This window comes from Lepisosteus platostomus, chromosome 18 (genome assembly GCF_059453375.1).
Source record: "Lepisosteus platostomus isolate fLepPlt1 chromosome 18, fLepPlt1.hap1, whole genome shotgun sequence".
Classification (NCBI taxonomy): domain Eukaryota; kingdom Metazoa; phylum Chordata; class Actinopteri; order Semionotiformes; family Lepisosteidae; genus Lepisosteus; species Lepisosteus platostomus.
The window spans coordinates 16,153,769-16,181,724 of NC_142628.1; the positions used below are offsets into that span (position 1 = coordinate 16,153,769).

The following is a 27,956-nucleotide window of genomic DNA, read 5'->3' on the forward strand; positions in this document are numbered from 1 at the left end:
CCGCAGGAATGTGACCCCCAGTGACTCCGCCATTAGCCAGGTCACCATGAAGCTGGAGGGCATGGTTCTGGAGCTGCGCAGGGAGACAGTCTCTGTCAATGGCGAGCTGTGAGTCTGGAACACGCAGAAGTTACTGCAGACTGTAGAGTCATGATGCAGCTGAGTGTGTCAATTTGTGGTTCTGACCTATTTCCCAGTGTTTTCATGCATGGTTCTGACCTGTGTTCCAGAGTGTGTCAAAACGTTGTTCTGATCTCTGTCTCAGTGTGTGTAACTGACCTCTGTTCAAGTGTGTACCACTATGTGGTTCTGACCTATACCCTAGTCTGTGACAACAATGTGGCTGTGACCTCCGTCCCAATATGTGTCACTGTGGCTCTGACCTGTACCCCAGTGTGTGTCAAAGTGTGGTTCTGACCTGTACCCCAGTGTGTGACAATGTGTGGTTCTGAACTGTATCCCAGTGTGTGATAATGTGTGGTTCTGACCTGCACCCCAGTGTGTGTCAATGTGTGGTTCTGACTTGTACCCCAGTGGTATCTACAGTAAGTGTGGTTCTGACCTGCACCCCAGTGTGTGACAATGTGTGGTTCTGACCTGTACCCCAGTGTGTGTCAATGTGTGGCTCTGACCTGTAACCCAGTGTGTGTACATATGTGGTTCTGCCCTGTACCTCAGTATGTGACAGATGCATGGTTCTGAACTGTACACCAGTGTGTGTGTACATATGTGATTCTGACCTGTTACCAAAGTGTGTGACAATGTGTGGTTCTGACCTGTATCCCAGTGTGTGACAATGTGTGGTTCTGTCCTGTATCCCAGTGTGTGACAACGTGTGGTTCTGACCTGTACCCCAATGTGTGTCAATGTGTGGTTCTGACCTGTATCCCAGTGTGTGTCAAAGTGTGGTTTTGGCCTGTACACCAGTGTGTGTACATATGTGGTTCTGACCTGTATCCCAGTGTGTGACAATGTGTGGTCTGACCTGCACCCCAGTGTGTGACAATGTGTGGTTCTGACCTGCACCCCAGTGTGTGTCAATGTGTGGTTCTGACCTCACTCCCTTGTGCACCAGGGTGCCTCTGCCCTTCATCCAGGGAGGAGTGCTGGCTGAGAGGAGCGGGGAGTCCCTGAGGGTGACGGCCAGACTGGGGCTGGAGCTGCAGTGGGACTGGAAGGACGCTCTCTCGGTACGCACCGGCCTCACGGACGCCTGCAGGAAGAACACAGATTCAGGAACATCACTCACAGCTCTTTCCAGACCCTCCTCTCACTGTCTCTGTAACCTGTCTCTCTCGATGGGATCGGCGCTGTGGTCCAGCGCCTCGCCCTTCCCTTGACTCACCAGCAGGAGGTTGAGATCGATGGGAACAGACGTGGTCACGGTCTGCTGCTGTTCAGTACAGCTGCTCTGCAGTGAGGTCAAGCTGCTCGCTGCTGCCGCCTTGTGGCCACTGCAGGTATCGACCCAGCAGCAGACAGAGGCACCCTCTCTGGGCGCCCTGCTGACCGCAGAGCCTCCTCTCGCCTGCAGGTGGCGATCGATGAGCAGTACAGGAACCAGACCTGCGGGCTGTGTGGGGACTTCAACGGCATCAAGGACAGCGACAGGGTCACTGCGGCAGGTAGGGAGGGAGACCCGCAGGGCCCTCAGTCCGGCTGATCCACTCACTAGAGCTCTAGAGCCCTGACCGCTGCTCTGTCTGTCCAGGCGTACCAATCAGCCCCCTGGAATTCGGGAAACTGCAGAAACTGGACGGCCCGACGGAGCACTGTGAGGACCCGACTGCACCGCCCCCCGAGACAAACTGCACAGAGGCGGTGAGCACACCCCTGTCCACCAGCGTCCGGCCACACTGACCAGCAAGGCCTTTTCCCAAGAGACTGCAGGGAATTCCCAGAGCTGAGTGACCAGTGTGTCTGTGTGTCTGAGTGACCAGTGTGTGTCTGTGTGTCTGAGTGACCAGTGTGCCTGAGTGACCAGTGTGTGTATGAGTGTCTGAGTGACCAGTGTGTCTGAGTGACCAGTGTATGTGTGACCAGTGTGTGTCTGTGTGATCAGTGTCTCTGTGTGTCTGAGTGACCAGTGAGTGTCTGTCTGAGTGACCAGTGTGTGTCTGTGTGTCTGAGTGACCAGTGTGTGTCTGTGTGTCGGAGTGACCAGTGTGTCTGAGTGACCAGTGGTTGTTTGTGTGACCAGTGTGTCTGAGAGTCTGAGTGCCCAGTGTGAGTGAGTGACCAGTGTGTCTGAGTGTCTGATTGACCAGTGTGTGTGAGTGACCAGTGGTTGTTTGTGTGTGTGAGTGACCAGTGTGTGTGAGTGACCAGTGTGTCTGAGAGTCTGAGCGACCAGTGGTTGTTTGTGTGTCTGAGTGACCAGTGTGTGTGAGTGACCAGTGTGTGTCTGTGACCAGTGTGTCTAAGTGACCAGTGGTTGTTTGTGTGTCTGAGTGACCAGTGTGTGTGAACGATCAGTGTGAGTGAGTGACCAGTGTGTCTGAGTGTCTGATTGACCAGTGTGTGTGTGTGTGTGACCAGTGTGTCTGAGAGTCTGAGTGCCCAGTGTGTGTGAGTGACCAGTGCCTCTGTGTCTCTGTCCAGAGAGCCCTGTGTGAGCAGATCCTGTCCAGCCCAGCCTTGTCCTCCTGCAGTGCCCTGGTGCCCCCGGCCTCCTTAGTGCCAGCCTGCGTGTCGGACGTGTGCCAGTGCCCACAGAGGAACCAGTCCCACTGCCTGTGCGCCACCATGGCCGAGTACTCCCGCCAGTGCGCCCACGCCGGGGGGCGCCCCCAGAACTGGAGGACCCCCAGCTTCTGCCGTGAGTGTGCTGGGGATCTGAGTGCACGTAGGAGCAGTGAGACAGGAGCCCCAGCTCCGAGCCTGCTGTCCTCCTGGAGCAGGGAGCCCCTGTGCTGCAGAGGGCAGAGATTCCAGCATCCTGCAGCCCAGAGGAGCAGACAGGGCTGGATCTGACAGGACTGAGTGTCAGCAGGTCAAACATTCTCACTGAAACTGAAGTTTCACACTTCAATGACAGCAATGCAGGATCAGAACAATCCAGTGACAAGTGTGAGGAGACTGTGAACTGTCTGCAAACAGCAAACTGGGACTGTCTGCTTGAACCTACCTGTCTACCTGTCTATCTGTATACCTGATCCATCCTGTAAACCTGTCTACCTAAACTCTCCTGTGTACCTGAACGCTCCTGTCTGCCTGAACCAATGTGTCTACCTGTGTCCCTGAACCTGCCTGCCTGCTGTCTACCTCTATACCTGATCCTACCTCTATACCTGATCCTACCTGTATACCTGAGCCTACTTCTCCACCTCTGTGCTTGAACCTGCCTGTCTACCTGAGCCTGCCTGTCCTCCTCTGGACCTGAAGACCTGTCTCCTCCTGTCTTCTCTGCAGCCAGGACATGCCCCCGCAGCATGGTGTACACTGAGTGTGGGAGCTCCTGCACGGCCACCTGCTCCAACCCCACTGGGGGCAGAATCTGTACCAAGGAGTGTAGGAGCGGCTGTTTCTGCCCCCCAGGTAAAGAGACCCCCCATCCCAGCGTGCAGCTGCAGGAATCAGGACTGACACCATGGATTTCAAATCAGATCATTCTTATCTGCTGTGTGCTGGGAGAACAAGTGTCCTGTCAATGTGCAAGAAACCCCCACAGCCAGCTTGTCAGTTCACCCGTCTCTCACGGACACTGTCCCCTGTCTGACAGGTACTGTCCTGGACGACATCACCCACAGGGGCTGTGTGCCGGTGGAGCAGTGCTCCTGCACTCACAATGGCAAAGCCTTCTCCTCAGGGCAGTCCTACAGCAGCGCCTGTCGCAACTGGTACGCCTCTCACTGCACACTGTACAACACTGCACCGCACACACACAGCTGAACACCACCTGTACAACACTGCACTGCACACACACAGCTGAACACCACCTGTACAACACTGCACTGCACACACACAGCTGAACACCAACTGTACAACACTGCACTGCACACACACAGGTGAACACCAACTGTACAACACTGCACACAGAGCTGAACAGCCACTGTACAACACTGCACTGCACACACAGAGCTGCACAGCAACTGTACAACACTGCACACACAAGGCAACAGTATGCAACACACATGAACGACACTCTGCACACATGTTCGGTCAACAACAGCATGAATGGGACTCTGATCCTCTTCTCTCTGCTCTGTGTCCCCCTGTGTGTCTCTGTGTCTCTCTGTGTCTATATGTCTCCCTGTGTGTCTCAATGTGTGCCTCTGTGTCTCTATGTGTCCCTGTGTCCCTGCGTGTCCCTGTGTGTCTCTGTGTCTCTCTGTGTCCCTGTGTCTCTGCGTGTCCCTGTGTGTCCCTGTGTGTCTGGGCTGCAGCACCTGTGTCGGGGGACAGTGGAGCTGCCAGGACCTGGACTGTCCTAGAACCTGCTCTGTAGAGGGAGGCTCCCACATCACCACTTTCGACGGGAAGCCCTTCACCTTCCACGGAGACTGCTCCTACGTCCTGGCCAAGGTGCCTGAGCAGACAGCTGCGCCTGCGCCGATACCTGCCCCTCTGTGTGCCTCAGCAGGGCCACCTGACCGTCTGCGTCTCCCCACAGGACTGCTCTGGCGGCCAGTTCACCCTGGTGGCGGAGATCGTGAGGTGTGGGCTGACGGAGACCGAGACCTGCCTGAAGTCGGTCACCCTGTCCGTGTCCGGCACGAGCACGGTGAGTCCTCAGAGACAGGCCGCGCTCATGCAGGGAGACGGCTGTGTTGTGCCCAGTGGGCGATGAGCCCCGGCCTGGCGCTGGGGTGGCAGGGAGGCAGGTGCCCCTCTGACGTGTGCGTTGTGCCCCTGCAGGTGGTAGCAGTGACGCCCAGCGGCTCCGTCCTGGTCAACGGGATGCTGTCCCAGCTGCCAGTGGCCACCAGTGAGCTGCTCTCCTCTCCTCTGCTCTGCTCTGCTCTTGTCCTTGTGAGACTGGGCGAGGGCCCGTGTGCTGACGCAGCCTGTCTCTCGTCCTCACAGATAACCTGACCGTCTTCACGCCCTCCTCCTCCTACACTGTGATCCACACCAGGCTGGGCCTGCAGCTGCTGCTCCAGCGCTCCCCCCTGCTGCAGCTCTACGTCAGCCTGCAGCCCTCGTACCGGGAGCAGACCTGCGGTAGGACAGCCGCCTCGCTGTCCCTATGTCTCTCTCGGTGTCCCTCCTGTCGGCCTCTGTCTCTCTCAGTGTCCCTCTGTCTGCCTCTGTCCCCTCCTGCCTCTCTCTGTGTCCCTCTGTCTGCCTCTGTCTCTCTCAGTGTCCCTCTGTCTGCCTCTGTCCCCTCCTGCCTCTCTCTGTGTCCCTCTGTCTGCCTCTGTCTCTCTCAGTGTCCTTCTGTCTGCCTCTGTCTCCTCCTGCCTCCCTCTTTGTCCCTCCTGTCTGCCTCTGTCTCCTCCTCTCTGCCTCTGTCCCTCTGTGTCTCCTCCTGTCTCTCTCTACCGTCCTTTGTGCCCATCTTGTCTCCCTCTGTGAACCTCCCTTCTCCCTCCTGTCTCCTCCAGTTTCCCTTGGTCCTCTCTCTGTCTCCCCCTCTGTCTCTCTCTCTGTTCCCTCCTGTCTCTCCCTCTGTCTCCCTCTGTCTCCCTCTGTCTCCCTCTGTCTCTGAGTCTCACGGTGTCCTGCCCCTCTGCTCTCTGTCCCAGGGCTCTGTGGGAATTACAACGACGTGCAGACAGACGATTTCCAAGCTCCGGGTGGGATTGTGGAGGGGACGGCCTCAGCCTTCGGCAACAGCTGGAAGAGCAGAGGCAGCTGCCTGGACGTGAAGGACAGTTTCGAGAGCCCCTGCAGTCTGAGCGCGGAGAACGGTACGCAGCTCCTGCCCCCTGCTCACCCGCTGTCCCACACACACGTGGCACCAGCACCCAGACCCCCTGAAAAATCAGAATCGGATGAAACTCCTCATATTCTGGTTCCCAGCTTGGCTTCTGGCTCGTGCTTCTTGGGCAGTACATAGAGTAGCTCCAGCCACTGAACCTCTCAGAGACATCTGAGACATCTGAGCTCTGTGCCTGTGTGCTTGGTGAGGTTGTGTCTGTGAGGACTGTGCCTGTGTGTTCAGTCAGGCCTTGTCTGTGAGCTCTGAGCCTGTGTGCTCAGTAAGGTTGTGTCTCTGACCTCTGTGCCTGTGTGTTCAGTCTGGCCTTGTCTCTGAGCTCTGTGCCTGTGTGTTCAGTGAGGTTGTGTCTGTGAGGACTGTGCCTGTGTGTTCAGTCAGGCCTTGTCTGTGAGCTCTGAGCCTGTGTGCTCAGTAAGGTTGTGTCTGCGAGCTCTGTGCCTGTGTGTTCAGTGAGGTTGTGTCAGTGAGTTCTATGCCTGTGTGTTCAGTCAGGCCTGGTCTGCGAGCTCTGTGCCTGTGTGCTCAGTGAGGTCTGTGCCTGTGTGTTCAGTCAGGCCTGGTCTGTGAGCTCTGTGCCTGTGTGCCCAGTGAGGTCTGTGCCTGTGTGTTCAGTCAGGCCTTGTCTGCGAGCTCTGTGCCTGTGTGTTCAGTCAGGCCTTGTCTGTGAGCTCTGTGCCTGTGTGCCCAGTGATGTCTGTGCCTGTGTGTTCAGTCAGGCCTTGTCTCTGAGCTCTGTGCCTGTGTGCCCAGTGAGGTCTGTGCCTGTGTGTTCAGTGAGGTCTGTGCCTGTGTGTTCAGTCAGGCCTGGTCTGCGAGCTCTGTGCCTGTGTGCTCAGTGATGTCAGTGTCCAGTGTCCTCAGCGTGGCTCAGGGCAGATCTCAGTCATCAGGCCTCTCTCTCACCTGCTGCTGTGCTTCCCCTCACAGAGCAGTTTGCCAAGCGCTGGTGCTCCCTGCTGTCCCAGAAGAAAGGTCCTTTCGCTGCCTGTCATGGTGAAGTCCTCCCCGATTCCTACGAGAAGGTACAGCAGCTCCTCGCTCACCTCTGTCCCCTGCAGCTGCTCCCCGACCCCCCTAATACCTGCTCCTCTGCCCCCAGAACTGCATGTACGACAGCTGTAACTGTGAGAAGAGTGAGGCCTGTATGTGTGCTGCCATCTCCTCGTACGTCCGTGCCTGTGCTGCTAAGGGGGTGCAGCTGGACGGCTGGAGAGCCAGTGTCTGCAGTAAGTGTCTGCAATAGCCAGGGACCTGGGAGCTTTCAGGGCAGGAAGTTCAGACACCTGAAGGGAGTGTTCCTGTGACTGAAACCCTGGTTCTCCCTTCCTTCAGCCAAGTACTCCAGCACCTGCCCCAGGACTCTGGTCTTTGGCTACAGCATGACCAGCTGTAATCGCACCTGCCGCTCCCTCAGCCAGCCTGACCCCACCTGTAGCGTCCAGTTTGTGCCTGTGGACGGCTGTGGCTGTGCCAAGGGGACCTACATGGACGAGGAGGGCAAATGTGTGCCAGCTTCACAGTGCCCCTGCTACTACCAGGGCACAGTGGTGCCAACTGGCGAGACCGTGACCAGGGACGGGACTCTGTGGTGAGTTCCTGTCTGCCGGAGGGGTCCGAGAGGCACATTTCCACAGTGCACTGCTGGGAATCAGAAGATGAATTTGCTGCTCTTGCTTTGATCCAAGAGAGTGATGGTCTTGATGATCTCTGTTCCTCTTTCAGCACATGCAGCAGGGGAACACTGAACTGCATGGGGTCGACCCCCCTGAAACCAGGTACTCTCCTCTGGACTGAAATGGTTCGTGAGACTGTGGCTAGATTAAGCACAAGGAACTAAGCGGCCTCTTGCCTCGCTCTCTCCTCCAGAGTGCACGAAGCCGATGATCTTCCTGGACTGTTCCAAAATTCAGCCGGGCTCCCCTGGAGCGGAGTGTCACAAGAGCTGCAGGACACTGGACACCGACTGTGTGAGTCACCGCAGCCCTGTGACACACACTATAGTGTCACTCCGAAAACACACTACACACACAGCACTGTGTCACACACTATAGTGTCACTCTGAAAACACACTACACACACAGCACTGTGTCACACACTATAGTGTCGCTCCGAAAACACACTACACACACAGCACTGTGTCACACACTATAGTGTCACTCTGAAAACACACTACACACACAGCACTGTGTCACACACTATAGTGTCGCTCCGAAAACACACTACACACACAGCCCTGTGTCACACACTATAGTGTCGCTCCGAAAACACACTACACACACAGCACTGTGTCACACACTATAGTGTCACTCTGAAAACACACTACACACACAGCACTGTGTCACACACTATAGTGTCGCTCCGAAAACACACTACACACACAGCACTGTGTCACACACTATAGTGTCACTCTGAAAACACACTACACACACAGCACTGTGTCACACACTATAGTGTCGCTCTGAAAACACACTGCACACACAGCACTGTGTCACACACTTTAGTGTCACTCTGAAAACACACTACACACACAGCACTGTGTCACACACTATAGTGTCGCTCCGAAAACACACTACACACACAGCACTGTGTCACACACTATAGTGTCACTCCGAAAAAACACTACACACACAGCACTGTCACACACTACAGTGTCGCTCCGAAAACACACTACACTCACAGCACTGTGTCACACACTATAGTGTCACTCCGAAAACACACTACACACACAGCCCTGTGTCACACACTATAGTGTCGCTCTGAAAACACACTGCACACACTGTACTGTCACTCCAAACACACACGGCACCATCACACACTGTACTGTCACTCTGAACACACACTGCACACACTGAACTGTCACACACTGTTCTGTCACTCCAAACACACACAACACTGTCACACACTGTACAGTCACTCCAAACACACACAGCACTGTCACACCAAACACAGACTGCACACACTGTACTGTCACACACTGTACAGTCACTCCAAACACACACAGCACTGTCACACCAAACACAGACTGCACACACTGTACTGTCACACACTGTACTGTCACTCCAAACACACACTGTACTGTCACACCAAACACAGACTGCACACACTGTACTGTCACACACTGTACTGTCACTCCAAACACACACAGCACTGTCACACCAAACACAGACTGCACACACAGCACTGTCACTCCAAACACACACAGCACTGTCACACACTGTACTGTCACTCCAAACACATACAGCACTGTCACAGACTGTACTGTCACTCCAAACACACACAGCACTGTCACACACTGTACTGTCTCTCCAAACACACACAGCACTGTCACACCAAACACAGACTGCACACACAGCACTGTCACACACTGTACTGTCACTCCAAACACACACAGCACTGTCACACCAAACACAGACTGCACACACTGTACTGTCACCTGCATTCCACTGCCCTCTAGGGGTCATCCTGTACTGGCTAATCCTGACCCTGTGCTCCCTGCAGATCAGCACACAGTGCATCTCTGGCTGCGTGTGTCCAGAGGGCCTGGTGTCCAACGGCCATGGACGCTGTGTCCCCGTCTCCCAGTGTCCCTGCGTCCACAACGGACTGGAGTACAAGCCTGGGGAGAAAATCCAAGTCGGCTGCAACACCTGGTGGGCTGACCGTTGTGTTTTACCTGCAACTCCCCTTTCACAACAATGACACAACGTGAAGCCATATTTCAACAATGCTGCATTAAAAATGTCCCCTCTCCTGTTTCCAGCACCTGCAATGCCAGGAAGTGGCAATGCACGGACAGGCAGTGCCAGGGCTCCTGCACCATCTATGGAGATGGGCACTACCACACCTTCGATGGGAAGAGGTTCGACTTCAATGGCGAGTGTGAATACACCCTGAGTCAGGTATGCACTGCGCCGGGGAGGGCCCCCAGAGTGGTCCCCAGTCCGAAGAGAGAACCACCAGGACCCTCCTTCCTCCTTCCAATCGCCCGTTTCCCTGCTTCTGCGACACGGGGAGTAAACTCTCCAGAGTCGGACAGCCTCACACACGAGCAGAGACCCGTGAATCTGACCTCCCACCTGCGTGTCTCCCCAAAAGTCCTCGACTCAGGCAATGTCCCACAGACCACCCAGGCTGTGTCTCTCACCCCTGCTCTCTCCTGTGTGCAGGACTACTGCAGCAGCAGCCCAGACAACGGCACCTTCAGGGTGATCACTGAGAACATCCCCTGTGGCACCACTGGGACCACCTGCTCCAAGGCCATCAAGCTCTTCCTGGGGGTGAGACTCCGCTACCCTGCCTGCAGCTCTCAGGGGATCATAACTGTCCCTCCTGCCTGGAGAATCACATCGCCACCCTGAGGACAGGACGCCTACAGCTAGACTTACCCCTGTTCCCTTTCTACTTCCAACTCACTCTCACACTGTCTCATCATTTAGACACCAGAGCACGAGTCTTCATGGGAAGTGGGTTAAATTAACTGTGTGGAGGGGCAGCCGGATACTTCTAAGCCAGACACTCTGATGACATCTCCCCCTCCTCCCAGAAATCATCAGATTGCTACTGTCTGTGCTGACTGCAGTTCTGAGTAACGGATCGGCGTGTTGCTCCTGCAGAAAAACGAGCTGCGTCTGTCTGAGGGGCGCTACGAGGTGGTGACGAGAGACACTGGCGCCGACGTGCCCTACAAGATCAGCCACATGGGCATGTACCTGGTGGTGGAGGCAAGCAATGGGCTGATACTACTGTGGGACAAGAGGACCAGCCTGGCCATCAAGCTCAGCCCCTCCTTCAAGGTAAAGAGACCCACAGAGATCTCACTATGCTCACGATAAGGAGCCAAACACAGGGCTTTCAGCATTGACTGTAACAAACCCATCACGTCTCATTGCATTCTGAGTGAGGAATATATTACACATGAGTCAGAAATGAACATACCACAAAATGCCCTGGAAAATCTGAACAACTCATTGTCCCTCCTCTCCCCTCTCTCCTGCTCCTTCTCTTATCTTCTCCCTTTCCAGGGTAAAACCTGTGGCCTGTGTGGGAACTACGATGGCAAAGGGAGCAATGACTTCACCGTCATGAGCCGGGAGCTGGTGGTCAGCGCCCAGCAGTTTGGGAACAGCTGGAAAGTGTCTCCCAGCTGCCCAGATAAGACTGTGGAGAAGAACCCCTGCAGCTCCAACCCCTACAGGAAGTCCTGGGCAGAGAAACAGTGCAGCATCATCCAGAGCAGAGTGTTCACAGCCTGCCACTCTCAGGTACTGCGATCACACTGGAGCTGCAGGCAGCCCAGGGCAGGAGAAGATGGGAAATCATCATACTGTATGTGAGAAGTGAGACATCTCTGTGTCCCCCTGTCTGCAGGTGGACCCCACTCCGTACTACGACGCCTGTGTGACGGACTCCTGTGCCTGTGACAGTGGAGGAGACTGCGAGTGCTTCTGTACAGCTGTGGCTGCCTACGCTGAGGCCTGTAATGCAGCTGGGGTTTGTGTGGCCTGGAGGAGCCCCCAGATCTGCCGTGAGTACAGTTAGAGAGAACAACCTGTGCTAAAGCTGTGCTAACTCCCCTCCAATGTGCACCAGCAATGATACAAAAGTGCACGTAGAACTGCAAGGAGTTCAGCTTCTGTTACTCTCTCTCTCCTTCCCCCAGCTCTGTTCTGTGACTTCTACAACCCCCCTGGAGAGTGTGAGTGGCACTACAAGCCCTGTGGCTCGCCCTGCATGAAGACCTGCAGGAACCCCTCAGGGGAATGCTCCAGTCAGATCCCAGCCCTGGAAGGTAGGAACGTCACTCCAGAGCCTTTCAAAGACTCTAAACAAAAGGTGCAGAATTGCTGGTTAATGATGAGGTTTATCTCATGACCTCTGATCTTGCACGGATGTTTAAGCAAAGAAACCTGTTCATCCTCAAACCTCTAAGCTGGTGTCCCTCTGTCCTACTGTGGTGAACAGGCTGCTACCCCAAATGTCCCCCCAAGAAGCCCTTCTTCGACGAGGACTCGATGCGCTGTGTGGCCAGGAGGCAGTGCGGCTGCTACGATGCCAATGGGAAACGCTACAGCAATGGAGAGAGAGTGCCGTCCACAAAGAACTGCGAGGCCTGGTAAGACTGGCAGGAGCAGCCCAGCTGTGGGCACAGACAGGGTTGTTGTCATTAAGCCAGTCAGCCTTGCAGCAACATGGATGACATGAGCAGCTTCTGTGTGAGTCTCTGTCTTTAGATCAGCAGCTGCTTTGCTGATTACAGAATTGCTAGAACTTCACCCCCTTTCAGGATATTTCTCCCAGGTGACCAGGAGGGAGAGACATGGGAAGGTGACCAGGAGAGAAGGACGTTCAGACTGGTTTAATGTTCCAGCAGGAATTTGTCACAATGCTAAATATAACTGGAAACATGGAAGTCATTCAAAATGTAAACATAAGATGCTTTCCATCTAGTGGGTGGAATTATAGGGCCAGTCAGACCATGCCAAACAGTCCTGTAAGAATAGCTCCTGTTCAAGGTCAAACCTAAGGATTTTCTGAATCACACAGACCGATCTCCTTACTAAAGACAGACTACAAAATAACATTCAATCCTTAATAGGAGGCTCTTTCTTTCACATCTCTTTCAAGATTTGACTACATATGAACATTATGAAAATTATAGAAAATGACAGATTTGTTTTTCATCACATGTGTTGCAGGATGTGGTGTGAAACAGACAGTTCCCATACAGGAATAAAGGAATCTGTTCTAATTTTTTTTGCTGTAGCAACATTACATAAACGTTGAAATGAATATATTAAGAGCTTATACGGAATAATGTAAAATCTGCTTAGATAATCAGAAAAAAATAGTTCTTATTTCTATTTCATATTTATAGATGGAATACTTTCATGTTTGCTTCCTTCTTATTCTCTGCAGCTATTGCTCAATGAAAGGAATACAGTGTTCTCATGAACCCAAAGGTGAGTAGAGGCCATTCATTCACTTTCGCTTCATGCAATTAAATAACGAACACACTCACCACACAGGCACCGTTTCCAAATTGGATTGCTTCAGACACTGTGCACTGTTTGGCATCACATGTCTCTTGAGCTGTCGTATTTCCCTTTGACTCCAGAATGCAAGTGTGTCTACGAGATGCAAGAGTACCCGCTGAACGCTGTGATCTACAACACCACCGACAGTATTGGAGGCTGCATGTCGGCCGTCTGCGGTCCCAACAGCACGATCCAGAGACGGGTGTGGCCCTGTGCCATGACCACTGCAAAGCCCACAACCCCCTTCCAGTTCACCACAAGACAGCCGGCCTCTACCACCTCCGGGGCAGGACCAGGTGAGGACCAGGGGTCTGCAGCAGCTCCTCTAGAACCAGGAGAGCAACAGAATCCATTGAGCTGCAGGCTCAGCTCCTTCATGGGGCCTCTTCACAATCTGCAGGCGAAGTGCAGGGGTCTGGGAAAGTGTTTGAGTCCTGACTTTTATTACAACCTGGAGATTCACTACATTATAGTTTGCTTTACCTTACACATTAAAAACAACAGATGCTTGATCTAGAAAACCAAATATCTGATGATAATGGTAGACCATGATATTTCTGTAATTAAGGGAGTTCTCTTTTGTGTAAATTATTTGGGTGTTTATGCTTCAGAAACTGATCATAACTATTCTACAGTGTGAAAGAAGTGCAAAGCACTTTCTAATTTCTCACTTTCATCCCTTCAAAGTTTTATACCAATTGTTCTGACAAACCTTTTCCTTAACCCAGGTTCATATTTTAATGAATGCCCTTTACCCCGCCTTCCTTCACAGCTACTTCTGCAGGACCAACAAAAACCTCTGTTGCTCACTGTGAAGAGGAGACCTGTGAGTGGTCAGTCTGGTACGATGTCCACCAACCTGATATTGTGAGAAGCGATGGAGACTTAGAGACTTTCACAGCCATCCAGGAAAAAGGCTACTCCATCTGCAAGACACCCAGCGACATACAGTGCAGGGCCAGCAGCTACCCAGACACGCCACTCAGTGACCTCACCCAGGTGGTCCAGTGTGACAAGTCCGTGGGCTTGGTCTGCCGCAACTCTCAGCAGTTCCCTCCCTTCTGCTACAACTATGAGATCCGAGTCCTGTGCTGCAGCTACAAGCCCTGCCACAGCACCACCCCTGCCCCCACAACATCCACTCCTCACAAGTCCACCGTCTCCGGCACCACTAAGTATACCACCAAGCCCATCAAGACAACTACCTCCTCCAGCACCAGGACAACCTCCGCCCACACCAGCAAGCTCACAACCCCTGGGCACACCAGCAAGACGGCATCAACGAGGATGACGCCCACGCAGGCACATACCCGGACCACTGAGACGACCCCAGTCAAACTGAGCACTCCTGCTCCAACTCCACTCACAAGAACCACCAAGATCGCATTCACGTCCAGCAGCGTCCCCACCTCCCTGTCCACCAGCTCCCCCACCACCTGCAAGCGCCAGTGTCAGTGGTCCCAGTGGTTCAACACCCATTTTCCCACAGTGGGCCCCAGTGAAGGAGACTTTGAAACGTACGACAGGATTAAGGAAAGCGGAGGAAAAATCTGTGGTCAGCCAAGCCAGATAGAGTGCAGTGCGGAGAATTTCCCCAACAAGAGCATAGCGGACGTTGGACAGGTCGTGCAGTGCAATGTCTCCCAGGGTTTGCTGTGCAGGAACGCGGATCAGAGTGGACGCCTGCCGCTCTGCTACGACTACAAGGTCAGGGTGCTCTGCTGCAGCCTGTACGAGTGTGAGACCACAGTCGCTCCGCCCACATCCAGCAGAGCATCGCCAACTACCACAGGATCAGTGAAAAGCACCACTCGAGGCACCACAACATCCACCTTTGAGGTCAGGACAGGAAGCACCACTGTTCCCAAGACCGGAGGGCTTGTGTCCACGTTGATCCCAACAGTAACGAAAACATCTGCTCAGACCTCTCAGACAAGGACAACTACAGCCCGGACAACTAGGATTCGGACAACATCAAGCTACATTTTGGATGTAACAGAAACCATGCCCGACCTGACACTACCTCCAGACTTCACCAGGACCACTACTGAAAGAACCACCAGAGAAACAACCTCCAAGAAAACGTCTCCAGAAACTCTCCCTTACGCCTCCACAAAACCCCTGTCTACAACCACTAGCCAGGTGACAACTTCTCTGAAAACCACTCCTGTCAAGACCACCGTCACTCCCAGAACCACAACTAAAGTCATTACAGGATCAACCACCAGGGCTACTTCAGGTCCAGTAACTTCCAAGAGGACCACAACACCCAGAACATCAACATCTCTAAACAATAACTAAAGTTATTACTGGATCAACCACCAAATCAACCACCAGGTCCAGTAACTTCCAAGAAGACCACAACACCCAGAACATCAACATCTCCTGGAGTCACCAGAACGACACATCCAGGACACAGTACCCGTGTGACATCAACGCACCCAGTAAGTCACAATAAGACTACAGCCTGTAAGCCCTTGTGTAGGTGGACACAGTGGTTTGATGTCAACAAGCCCTCAGAATCATCTGGAGGAGATTTTGAGAATGTCACTGGAATTAGCAAAGCTGGATTCAAGGTGTGTGTGAATCCCAGGAACATTCAATGCAGAGCTGTTGATTTCCCCAAGACAAAACTCTCTGAGCTCAATCAGAACGCGACCTGTAACCTGAAGGGTGGACTAACGTGTTACAACCAGAAGCAGCCTGGCCCACAGAAAATGTGCCTGAACTATGAAGTGAGGTTCTTGTGTTGTGGCTCGTGTGAGAAGACCACAGCTATACCACACACCACAAGACCTACAACATCCAAGACAACGCCAGGCAAGACTTCAACATCTTCAGCAGTCTCCAGAACAACAGGTCCAGCTCAAAGTACCCGGGTGACATCATCCCTCCCAGTAACAACCACAAAACCCCAGTCCACAACTCCTACTCACCTGCCAACTTCTCTAAAAACCACTCCTGTGAAGACCACCATCACTTTCAGAACCACAACTAAAGTTATTACTGGATCAACCATCAAATCCACTTTAGGTCCAGTAACTTCCAAGAAGACCACAACACTCAGAACTTCAACATCTCCTGGAGTCACCAGAACGACACATCCAGGACACAGTACCCGTGTGACATCAACGCACCCAGTAAGTCACAATAAGACTACAGCCTGTAAGCCCTTGTGTAGGTGGACACAGTGGTTTGATGTCAACAAGCCCTCAGCATCATCTGGAGGAGATTTTGAGAATGTCACTGGAATTAGCAAAGCTGGATTCAAGGTGTGTGTGAATCCCAGGAACATTCAATGCAGAGCTGTTGATTTCCACAAGACAAAACTCTCTGAGCTCAATCAGAACGCGACCTGTAACCTGAAGGGTGGACTAACGTGTTACAACCAGCAGCAGCCTGGCCCACAGAAAATGTGCCTGAACTATGAAGTGAGGTTCTTGTGTTGTGGCTCGTGTGAGAAGACCACAGCTATACCACACACCACAAGACCTATAACATCCAAGACAACGCCAGGCAAGACTTCAACATCTTCAGCAATCTCCAGAACAACAGGTCCAGCTCAAAGTACCCGGGTGACATCATCCCTCCCAGTAACAACCACAAAACCCCAGTCCACAACTCCTACTCACCTGCCAACTTCTCTAAAAACCACTCCTGTGAAGACTACCATCACTTTCAGAACCACAAATAAAGTTATTACCGGATCAACCATCAAATCCACTTCAGGTCCAGTAACTTCCAAGAAGACCACAACACCCAGAACATCTACATCTCCTGGAGTCACCAGAACGACACATCCAGGACACAGTACCCGTGTGACATCAACGCACCCAGTAAGTCACAACAAGACTACAGCCTGTAAGCCCTTGTGTAGGTGGACACAGTGGTTTGATGTCAACAAGCCCTCAGCATCATCTGGAGGAGATTTTGAGAATGTCACTGGAATTAGCAAAGCTGGATTCAAGGTGTGTGTGAATCCCAGGAACATTCAATGCAGAGCTGTTGATTTCCCCAAAACAAAACTCTCTGAGCTCAATCAGAACGCGACCTGTAACCTGAAGGGTGGACTAACGTGTTACAACCAGAAGCAGCCTGGCCCACAGAAAATGTGCCTGAACTATGAAGTGAGGTTCTTGTGTTGTGGCTCGTGTGAGAAGACCACAGCTATACCACACACCACAAGACCTATAACATCCAAGACAACGCCAGGCAAGACTTCAACATCTTCAGCAATCTCCAGAACAACAGGTCCAGCTCAAAGTACCCAGGTGACATCATCCCTCCCAGTAACAACCACAAAACCCCAGTCCACAACTCCTACTCACCTGCCAACTTCTCTGAAAACCACTCCTGTGGAGACCACCATCACTCCAAGAACCACAACTAAAGAAGGAGAAACTAGCCATGAGGCAAAATCTACTTCAGCTTTTGTGACCTCTGAGAGGACAACCACACCCAAACCATCAACTCTTCCCACAACTGCCAAAACTACAGGTCCGGCTCAAAGTACCCGCATGACATCATCTCTCCCAGTAACCACCACAAAACCCCAGTTCACAACACCTACTCACCTGCCAACTTCTCTGAAAACCAGTCCTGTGGAGACCACCATCACTCCCCGAACCACAACTAAAGAAGGAGAAACTAGCCATGAGACAAAATCTACTTCAGCTCTTGTGACCTCTGAGAGGACAACCACACCCAAACCATCAACTCTTCCCACAACTGCCAAAACTACAGGTCCGGCTCAAAGTACCCGCATGACATCATCTCTCCCAGTAACCACCATAAAACCCCAGTCCACAACTATTCACCTGCCAACTTCTCTGAAAACCACTCCTGTCAAGACCACCATCACTCCCAGAACCACAACTAAAGTCATTACTGGATCAACCACCAGGGCTACTTCAGGTCCAGGACACAGTACCAAAGCAACATCATCGCACCCAGTAACTGGAGCGGTTGTGTCCACTGTGATCCCAACAGTAACGAAAACATCTGCTCAGACCTCTCAGACAAGGACAACTACAGCCCGGACAACTAGGATTCGGACAACATCAAGCTACATTTTGGATCTAACAGAAACCATGCCCGACCTGACTCTACCTCCAGACTTCACCTGGACCACTACTGAAAGAACCACCAGGGAAACAACCTCCAAGAAAACGTCTCCAGAAACTCTCCCTTACGCCTCCACAAAACCCCTGTCTACAACCACTAGCCAGGTGACAACGTCTCTGAAAAGCACCATGGAGACAACGCAGGTCGTGAAAACTACAAGTGAAGCAGCACATAGTAACACTGTGACAACATCCACAGCAGTTCCCATGAGTTCACAACGATCTACCGCAACGACCAAAACAAGAACTACAGAGTTTACTACTGAAAAGAAAACAACTGAAAAGCCCACTTCTGGAATACCATCAATAACATCTTCTCATGTGTCTCCTGGACAAACAACTCCTGGAAAGACTACCACTGCTCAGACCACTAGTGAAAGGATAACTACAGGACAAACAACACAAAGACAGACTATTGCTACTACAGAGACATTACCTGGATTTTCCACTACTGTAAAAACCACTCCTAAATTTACAGCCTCCACCACAACCCCTCGGATATCCACAAAACCCCAGTCCACAACACCTACTCACCTGCCAACTTCTCTGAAAACCACTCCTGTGGAGACCACCATCACTCCCAGAACCACAACTAAAGAAGGAGAAACTAGCCATGAGACAAAATCTACTTCAGCTTTTGTGACCTCTGAGAGGACAACCACACCCAAACCGTCAACTCTTCCCACAACTGCCAAAACTACAGGTCCGGCTCAAAGTACCCGCATGACATCATCTCTCCCAGTAACAACCACAAAACCCCAGTCCACAACACCTACTCACCTGCCAACTTCTCTGAAAACCACTCCTGTGGAGACCACCATCACTCCCAGAACCACAACTAAAGAAGGAGGAACTAGCCATGGGACAACATCTACTACTCTGACAACCAGAAAATCTACTTCAGCTTTTGTGACCCCTGAGAGGACAACCACACCCAAACCATCAACTCTTCCCACAACTGCCAAAACTACAGGTCCGGCTCAAAGTACCCGCATGACATCATCTCTCCCAGTAACAACCACAAAACCCCAGTCCACAACACCTACTCACCTGCCAACTTCTCTGAAAACCACTCCTGTCAAGACCACCGTCACTCCCAGATCTACAACTAAAGTCATTACAGGATCAACCACCAGGGCTACTTCAGGTCCAGTAACTTCCAAGAGGACCACAACACCCAGAACTTCAACATCTCCTGGAGTCACCAGAACGACACATCCAGGACACAGTACCCGTGTGACATCAACGCACCCAGTAAGTCACAATAAGACTACAGCCTGTAAGCCCTTGTGTAGGTGGACGCAGTGGTTTGATGTCAACAAGCCCTCAGCATCATCTGGAGGAGATTTTGAGAATGTCACTGGAATTAGCAAAGCTGGATTCAAGGTGTGTGTGAATCCCAGGAACATTCAGTGCAGAGCTGTCGATTTCCCCAAGACAAAACTCTCTGAGCTCAATCAGAACGCGACCTGTAACCTGAAGGGTGGACTAACGTGTTACAACCAGAAGCAGCCTGGCCCACAGAAAATGTGCCTGAACTATGAGGTGAGGTTCTTGTGTTGTGACTCATGTGAGCGGACTACTGTTGCACCACACCCTACAACACCTGTAGCATCTACTACACCTAAACGCACGACTGCTGCCACTACCAAAGTCATTACCGGATCCCCTCCTGCCACTACTGAGAAGACGACTCCCATGAAGACCACCCGGGTGGTGACCAGCCCCTCAGTGACCAGTGCCAGGACACAGTGTGTCTGCCGCTTCCAGGAACAGAACCTTCCTCCTGGTGAGGCTGGAGACTTTTTGTTATTCCTTGTTTGGGGTCTTTGTGCTTAGTATGCTGGACACATCTAACAACAGAGAGGCTCATTTCTACAAATTTTCCACAAAAGGTTTAAACGATAAGTGCATTTCTTTCTCTCTAGTTTGTTGATTATAAATTGCATTCGGGGGTTTTAAATAGAATCATCTTCCCTCACAAAGTTCACCCCCGTGATGTACACAGACCTCATTCTGAAAGTATTATTAAAAACTACTGTCCATTCGCTTGTCTTTGTTCAGGGAGCACCATATACAATACGACAGACAATGGCGGGTGGTGCTACATTGCTTACTGCAACGCCACCTGTGGGATTGAGAGACACGTTACGGAGTGCCCCTCCACCCCCAGTGCCCCAGCCACCACTGCGGAGACAACAACAGGGACCCCCAAGACCTCAACCCCAGGACTACCGACCACCACAGCTCCAGAGAAAGACTGCTCTGCTGTGTTTCCGCCAAGAAAGGTAAGGACACAGCCGAGCCCCTCCAGCGTCTGTGATTCATGCCGAATGTGACCCTGTCTCCTGTCTGTCCCTGAGGCGAGGGTACTGACGTCAGTAATCACAGACAACAGGGCTCTTGTAATGCTGTCATTTACAGTGCTGTCCAGAGTAACCTGTCTATGTACTGCAGCAGACTTACTAAGTAGCTACAAAGGGTTTAGTCCTCCTTCACATCGGAGTCAACAATAAGAGGCAGAGAGAATTGCACCAGCAGGCATCATGGTGTCTAGAGTTTACACCAATAAGACTGTTTCACTGAGACTCCTGCTGCAGGCCCCTCCTTCCTGGGCTCTGTTAAAGGGACTGGAGGAGAACAGTTGTGAAGCGCAAGCCTGTGAACTTGTCCCCCCAGCTGAACGAGACCTGGAAGATAGACAAGTGCACCTACGCCACCTGCGAGGGGCCCAACCAGATCTCCGTGCAGCCCGTGAAGTGCAGCCCGGTGCAGCCGCTGACCTGCGCCAACGGCCGGCCGGCCCACAAGGTGTACGACGCCACGGGCTGCTGCTTCCAGTACGAGTGTGAATGTGAGTCTCTGCTCTGCCCGAGGGCAGGGGTGGGACGCCCGAGACACAGTCATGCCAAGTGTCTCAGAGAGGAGCGTGTTGCTTTCAGCCCATGTATCTCAACACAGGCAGAGCAAGGGCCACAGTCTGTACCGGAGCACATGAAGACATTTCAGTCTTTAACTGCTTCCTCAGAGCACCTCAAATGCAAACGAATCTGCCTGCTGCTGCTGAAACCCAGGAGCCCAAGCAGCTGTGATGAATTGCTCTTCCTCAGCTCTTCTCCAGCTGAGCCTCCTCCTCTTGAGGACCTCCTGTCCTCACCCCCCCTCCTCCCTCTCTGACAGGCGTGTGCGCCGGCTGGGGGTACCGCCACCACATGACCTTCGACGGGACGTACTACCCCTACAGCGGGCCATGCACACACGTGCTGGTGCAGCAGGTCGCCCCGCGGCTCGACCACTTCCGCGTCTACGTGGACGACGGGGACTGCCACGGCCGCAGGAGGGGGCGCTGCGCCCGCACCCTGCGCATCTTCTACCAGGCCAACGAGGTCACGCTGACCCAGAGGGACCGCCAGAACCTGGTAACCAGCAGCACCCGCTGGCCCCTGCGCCAGCACTGGCCTCTCGAGGCTTCTGTTCCGGCTCTGTGGCCCCAGATCCTTCCTGACCTGGAGCTGCAGAGTCGCATGTTCCTGTCCCCACTCCTGGGAACGTGTTTGTTCACAAGCGCACTGTAAAAACGTTCAGGGTCCTGCGCCCCTGACCGAGCGTCGACCCCTCTCCCTCTCTCTCTCCGGTCTGACCGGCCGCAGGTCTTCTTCAACGGCCGACGAGTCTTCCCCAGCCTGTACAGGAGCGGCTTCAAGATCTCCTCCACCGGCGCCAGCCTGAGCGTGCAGATCGTGGACATCAATGTGGACGTGGCGTACGCGGGCATGGTCTTCGTGGTCAGCGTGCCGTACAAACTCTTCTCCCACAACACCGAGGGGCTGTGCGGTGAGTGTCTGCTTTGTTCGGAAAGCACCAGCTGAGGCCAGAGCGTCCCACTCAGTGCCAGTTACCACATGACGTCCTCTGGATTGTAACTAACTCCTCCTAAATCAGGGCACAGATAACTGTGTTCTGTACTACTGCTTGATCACCAGCAGAATCAAATTGTGGTGTGTGGGATCTTGCAGGACTCTAAGATCATTTTTAGAAAGTCTAAGAGGCCTAGGATTTGAATTGTGGAAGTTAGGCAGAGGCACACTGAGTAACAAAACGCAGCTCTGGAGTGAGAGTGTAGAAACACACAACAGGCAACTCTTCTGATTTTCTCTCTTCTCCTGGAGCTGTCTGACCCTCTGAGGGCTTTGACCCTTCCCTTCCAACACCAGTGCTCAAGAGCAGCTCCTCCTCCACAGGCACCTGCACCAACCAGAGGGCGGACGACTGCCAGCTGCCCAGCGGCGACATCGCAGACTCCTGCACCAAGATGGCCAAGGAGTGGCTGGCTCCTGGCCAGAACAAGTCAGCCTGTGAGCAGCCCATCTCCACCACGGCCGCGCCAACTTCACAGCCCACCACGGCGCCAACGCCTTCCCGCCCCACTGGGACCCCGACCACTGTCCCGTCCACCCAGACCACCCCCTGCAAGTCTGCCCTCTGCGACCTCATCCACAGCGAGTGAGTCACCCTGCAGACTCAGCTTGCCCTCACAGTGTTGCTCTGGGGTCGGGGACGTGCTCTGTTGCTTCACGGAGATAAGCCTGCTCCTCTCTGCCACAGAGTCTTCCGGCCCTGCCACGCCCTGGTCCCTCCAGAGCCCTTCTTCCAGTCCTGCGTGGCGGACGCCTGCGAGCTGGGCGATGCGGACGTGGAGTGCAGCGGTCTGGAGAGCTACGCCGCCCTGTGTGCGGAGCAGGATGTCTGCATCGACTGGAGGAACCACACTGGGGGCCAGTGCTGTGAGTCTCAGCTCGATACTCACTGCTGAAGGACACGGCACTGCTCTGCGCCCATGTTGTCCGGATCAGCCCCTCGTACCTCTACAGGGGCCGTGCTGTTTCCCTGAGCGCCCATCCTGTTACCTAAAAGCAACATCAGTGACCTGTTGAGATCATGCAGTGCCAATTTGATCACATCATGAAAGTGAAATGTTTTGCACCAGATTCTTATCATGAGCAGTGGAATCTGAGTCAGAACTCAAGAAGAGGTATTTCTGGTCGGCAGTGACTTAAGAGGACCTGTCTGCCATGTCTCCTGTGCTGATTTCTCACTGTGTCCTGTCCTATCCTGACACTCTGCTGCTGTGTCTCTGCAGTGTTCCCGTGTCCCAGTGGGAAGGAGTACAGAGCCTGTGGGTCCGAGGTGGAGCTCACCTGCAATCACAGGTACAGCCAGACAGTTCAGGGGCTCCTGGGAATGACAACCTCCTGCAGCTGCTGAGAGAAGGGGCTTCAGTCTCTCTGTCACAGTTTGTCTTTATCTGTCTTTGAGGCACTGAGCTTCTAACTTATATTGTCATGAATTATCTGTCATCGTCTCTAAGATTGCATAGATATTGTGTAAATTGGATATATCCTGCACACATAAAAAAACTTTATAAAACTGTTTCTTTGTGTCATCCCTGTATCAAAGGTATAATGAGGAATTTGTCAGCAGTGAAAGGTCTCATCTGGCCGAGGGCTGTTTCTGTCCCAATGGAACCATGCTGTCCAGCCCCCATTCGGATATCTGCGTGTCCTCCTGCGGTGAGCCTGCTGACCGACTGACCCCCGACTCGCTCACAAGACCTCTGTCTTTCTCTGATTGATTTCTGCAGCACAAGTAACGCTCAAGGATCTGTACCTGAGCTGTTTGACAATAGGGGCCCACCACAGCCCAATATGAAGCTGCACAGTGTTTCCAGCCTCTAGTACCCCAACATGAATTCATGCATGACGCAGACATGATTCATGTGTGATCTGATGGATGCAGTCTGCAACCTGATCTGTCCTGTTTCAGCAGTCTGCTTGAGGTGGGGGAGAGGGCTGACTCAAACAGTGAGCTTTGCTGGGGTAACTGATCTGAATGAGGGAGGATTCAAGCAGCGCGTTAGGGACAAAGATGGGGTGGATGGAGATAGTCCACTGCACTGGACCACACTGGGGAAAGTTCAGACACAGGACCTCACAGGCCCACAGCCACTCTGAGTGGCTCCAGTGTGAAACAGAACCAAGACAGAGATCAGAATCCAGCTATGTGAAACTCTTTCAGTTCCCAAGTCACAGAGTCTAGTCAAGGACAAAATTATCCTCATTTTGTACTCAAGATATCCAATATCTAAGATGTCCAGTGCAGGATTTATATGACTGATTGACTGATCTTGTGTTGTTAACGGTGCTCATTCTGCATTTGCAGAGCCCAGGAACGTCTGTGTCCTGAACAACATCGAGTACCAGGTAAGAGAGACCCTCCCCCCTCCTAGGGCCACTCGGAGAGCAGGGGAGGTCTGTGCACCCCTGAACCCCTGGAAGAGCTGCGCGGTGCCGTGGTGAGGATGTGTCACATGTCTCCTGTCCTGTCCTGTGCAGCCTGGGGTGATCGTGCCGGTGTCCCTGTGCGAGGAGTGTCAGTGCACCTCTGAGATAGACCCCTTCACACAGCTGCACCAGATGCAGTGCAGGAAGCAGACGTGCGACAGGAACTGCCCAGCGGTGAGAGATGTGATACAGCTCTGATGTCCTACTGGTGCGATTGATAGAGAGGAGAACTGGACAGAGCCTGGAAAGTGTGTAGATGAAGGAAGGAGACTCTCAGAGCACAAGGCAGCTGTTGAGCCTTTGCTTGTTAGGGGGCCCCTGCTGGGACTGAAGCCCCTCACACGTGTGTCTCCACAGCCCTGCCTCTGCTGTTAACTGTGCTCTTTCCTCAAACCACAGGGTTTCCGATACCAGGAGGTCCCTGGCCAGTGCTGTGGAAAGTGCACCCAGGTTGCCTGTGTCTTCCCCATGCCCAACATCCCGGGCAGCACTGGCAACACCGATGGCAACACCACTCCCACTGGCAGCACAGGCCACACTGGCAACACAACACCTAAAGGCCACACTGGCAACACAACACCTAAAGGCAACACAACACCTAAAGGCAACAATGACAACACAACACCTAAAGGCAACACAACACCTAAAGGCAACAATGACAACACAACACCTAAAGACAACAATGACAACACAACACCAAAAGGCAACAATGGCAACACAACACCTAAAGGTAACACAACACCTAAAGGCCACAATGACAACACAACACCAAAAGGCCACAATGACAACACAACACCTAAAGGTAACACAACACCTAAAGGCAACAATGACAACACAACACCTAAAGGCCACAATGACAACACAACACCTAAAGACAACAATGGAAACACAACACCTAAAGGCCACACTGGCAACACAACACCTAAAAGCAACAATGGCAACACAACACCTAAAGGCAACAATGACAACACAACACCTAAAGGCCACAATGACAACACAACACCTAAAGGTAACACAACACCTAAAGGCAACAATGACAACACAACACCTAAAGGCAACAATGGCAACACAACACCTAAAGGCCACAATGACAACACAACACCTAAAGGCAACAACGACAACACAACACCTAAAGGCAACAATGGCAACACAACACCTAAAGGCCACAATGACAACACAACACCTAAAGGCAACAGTGACAACACAACACCGAAAGGCAACAATGACAACCCCACACCAACAGGCAGCAGTGGGAATCCGAGTGGAAATGGTGAAAGCCCTCTGTATGAGCTGAAGGTGAGTAAGAGCACTGTCTCAGTCTCAGGGGACAGGGGTGTGTGATGGACCTACTTCTCACTGACATTTATTACAATGCTTCTAGTTCTACTGTTACTACACTGCTACAAACTGCTGGGTTTGATACTACTGCCACTGCTACACCTGCCCCTGGATCTCATTAACACTCATCACAGGAGCACCTCTCCATTCTCCCCTCACAGCCTGGACAGAACATCACCTTCCCTGGAGACAACTGCACACTCTACCAGTGCTTCATGATCAACGGGCAGTACGTGCCCATCAGCACCAGGAAAGCCTGCCAGGAGTTGAACCCTGATGACTGTGTCCTTGTGAGTCTCCTGGATACAAACCTCACTCTAGACTCTACTAATACACTGGGCACCAGACTGGCACTAGACTGACCTAATACACTGGGCATCAGACTGGCACTAGACTGGGCTAATACACTGGGCATCAGACTGGCACTAGACTGGGCTACAGTAATACACTGGGCATCAGACTGGCTCCTGGCTGGGTTAATGAGTACCGGTCACGTGGCACCATACTGATATAAATCGTTTTCTGTTTCAGGGCACCATTCGCTACACTGACGACGGCTGCTGTCAGATCTGTAAGTACAGCCAGCTGGACACAGACAGGGTTTCACACAAACTGAAAACCCCCTCCTCTCAGGGCTGGAGCGTCTCTCACCAACAGCTGAGGATGTTGAGCAGATAGTCAGATGAAGAAGGGAAGGTGGAGGAGTACGAGGCAGGACTGGGCCTCTTCCTCTGCTGCATGAGGATGTGAGCAGAGCACAGAGCCAGGGCTGTGCTGTCAGCTGAGTAACGATGCCCTCCGTGTGTGTCTGCAGGCGATGAGAAGCCCAGGAGCTGCACTGTGCAGAAGAAGCCCACCACCATCACACACGAGGGCTGTGTGTCCAGCACGACTGTGGAGGTGTCGTCCTGCGAGGGCGCCTGCAGCACCTACTCCATGTGAGTACTGCCCTGCTGCTGGGCCTGGGGCAGGGGGACCCCCAGTGTCAGTCAGCTCCTGCCCTGATCCAGCACACTGTACCCCACTGTCTGCAGGGCAGGGGGACCCCCAGTGTCAGTCAGCTCCTGCCCTGATCCAGCACACTGTACCCCACTGTCTGCAGGGCAGGGAGACCCCCAGTCTCGGTCAGCTCCTGCCCTGATCGAGCACACTGTACCCCACTTTCTGCAGGGCAGGGGAACCCCCAGTCTCAGTCAGCTCCTGCCCTGATCCAGCACACTGTACCCCACTGTCTGCAGGGCAGGGGAACCCCCAGTCTCAGTCAGCTCCTGCCCCTATCCAGCACACTGTACCCCACTGTCTGCAGGGCAGGGGAACCCCCAGTCTCAGTCAGCTCCTGCCCTGATCCAGAACACTGTACCCCACTGTCTGCAGGGCAGGGGGACCCCCAGTCTCAGTCAGCTCCTCTCCAGTGTGATGTACCCCACTGTCCACAGGCATCACCTTTATATGTTTTTCGATATTATTTTATTATTATTTCGCCTGCAGGGAATCAGAACATCTTAATTCTTTACTGATGTGTCTGAGACAAGAGCTCAGTCCTTCATCATCTCAGACACATGCAGTCCTCGTCCAGTAGGGAACCCCACCCCTCAGTCAGTGCCATCACAGGAACTCCTTTCAGAGTCTGTGCAGTGGAGACCGGTGGAGCCTGTCCCTGTCCATGGCCAGCGCTCAGGTGTGTCCACACTGCCCTGCGGCTCCTCCCCGCGGGCCCCCAGGCCCTGACCCCCGTGCTGTGTCCCCCAGGTACTCCTCCGAGGCCAACGCCATGCAGCACAAGTGCAGCTGCTGCCAGGAGCTCAGCACCAGCCAGAGGAGCGTGACCCTGCAGTGTGCAGATGGCTCCTCCGTGCCCTACACCTACACCCACATCGAGGAGTGCGGCTGCAAGGACACGCGCTGCCAGGACTCGTACAGCGACCTGCTCCTCGTCACGGCCAGCAGGGGCCGCCAGTGAGCGGGACAGCAGGAGGGCGACTGGCCATGAGCTTCAGGCTCTGACCCACAGATACATGTCTCATATTTAGATCCTCTTCTTGAGTGGGTGATAATGACATTAGCACATCTATAATATAATAAAACAATGTACTTCTAAATATTGCCTGTACCATTAGGCCAACGGATATGACATTGATCGTATTTTACTGCGTTTCACATGTGCTTGTATGGAACTTCTGGTAGCTGCAATAAAACTGTAGTGTTTGCATTATAAGTGGGCTTGCTGTGTCTCCTT

General features: G+C 53.0%; 1 protein-coding gene across 1 annotated transcript; it reads left to right on the top strand.

Annotated features, from left to right (window-relative positions):
• Window positions 1–1,061: 1,061 nt before the first annotated feature.
• On the top strand, window positions 1,062–27,935 carry LOC148645791 (mucin-5B-like). Its single transcript, XM_088611864.1, has 48 exons — window positions 1,062–1,190; window positions 1,535–1,625; window positions 1,712–1,821; window positions 2,602–2,818; window positions 3,412–3,537; window positions 3,722–3,839; window positions 4,386–4,524; window positions 4,613–4,723; window positions 4,858–4,927; window positions 5,026–5,163; window positions 5,688–5,852; window positions 6,812–6,906; window positions 6,984–7,110; window positions 7,217–7,472; window positions 7,607–7,659; window positions 7,751–7,851; window positions 9,383–9,534; window positions 9,645–9,783; window positions 10,051–10,161; window positions 10,498–10,677; window positions 10,906–11,145; window positions 11,252–11,408; window positions 11,544–11,672; window positions 11,846–11,996; window positions 12,800–12,843; window positions 12,999–13,214; window positions 13,691–15,202; window positions 15,687–15,815; window positions 16,383–16,485; window positions 16,648–16,754; window positions 17,079–17,181; window positions 19,165–19,295; window positions 20,028–20,329; window positions 20,721–20,895; window positions 21,222–21,460; window positions 21,692–21,875; window positions 22,283–22,544; window positions 22,647–22,825; window positions 23,182–23,251; window positions 23,499–23,611; window positions 24,261–24,301; window positions 24,434–24,556; window positions 24,782–24,934; window positions 25,148–25,678; window positions 25,882–26,010; window positions 26,252–26,291; window positions 26,535–26,658; window positions 27,470–27,935. The coding sequence occupies exons 4-48, from the start codon at window positions 2,746–2,748 to the stop codon at window positions 27,678–27,680; spliced, it is 8,052 nt and encodes a 2,683-aa protein (XP_088467990.1). The 5' UTR covers window positions 1,062–1,190; window positions 1,535–1,625; window positions 1,712–1,821; window positions 2,602–2,745; the 3' UTR covers window positions 27,681–27,935.
• Window positions 27,936–27,956: the final 21 nt, after the last annotated feature.

Coding starts and splice junctions, on each gene's coding strand:
- LOC148645791 (XM_088611864.1), top strand. CDS start 2,746: ATGGCCGAGTACTCCCGCCAGTGCGCCCACGCCGGGGGGCGCCCCCAG. Junction 7,111..7,216: donor CTGGAGAGCCAGTGTCTGCA/GTAAGTGTCTGC, acceptor CCCTTCCTTCAG/CCAAGTACTCCAGCACCTGC. Junction 16,486..16,647: donor AACAACAGGTCCAGCTCAAA/GTACCCGGGTGA, acceptor AATCCACTTCAG/GTCCAGTAACTTCCAAGAAG.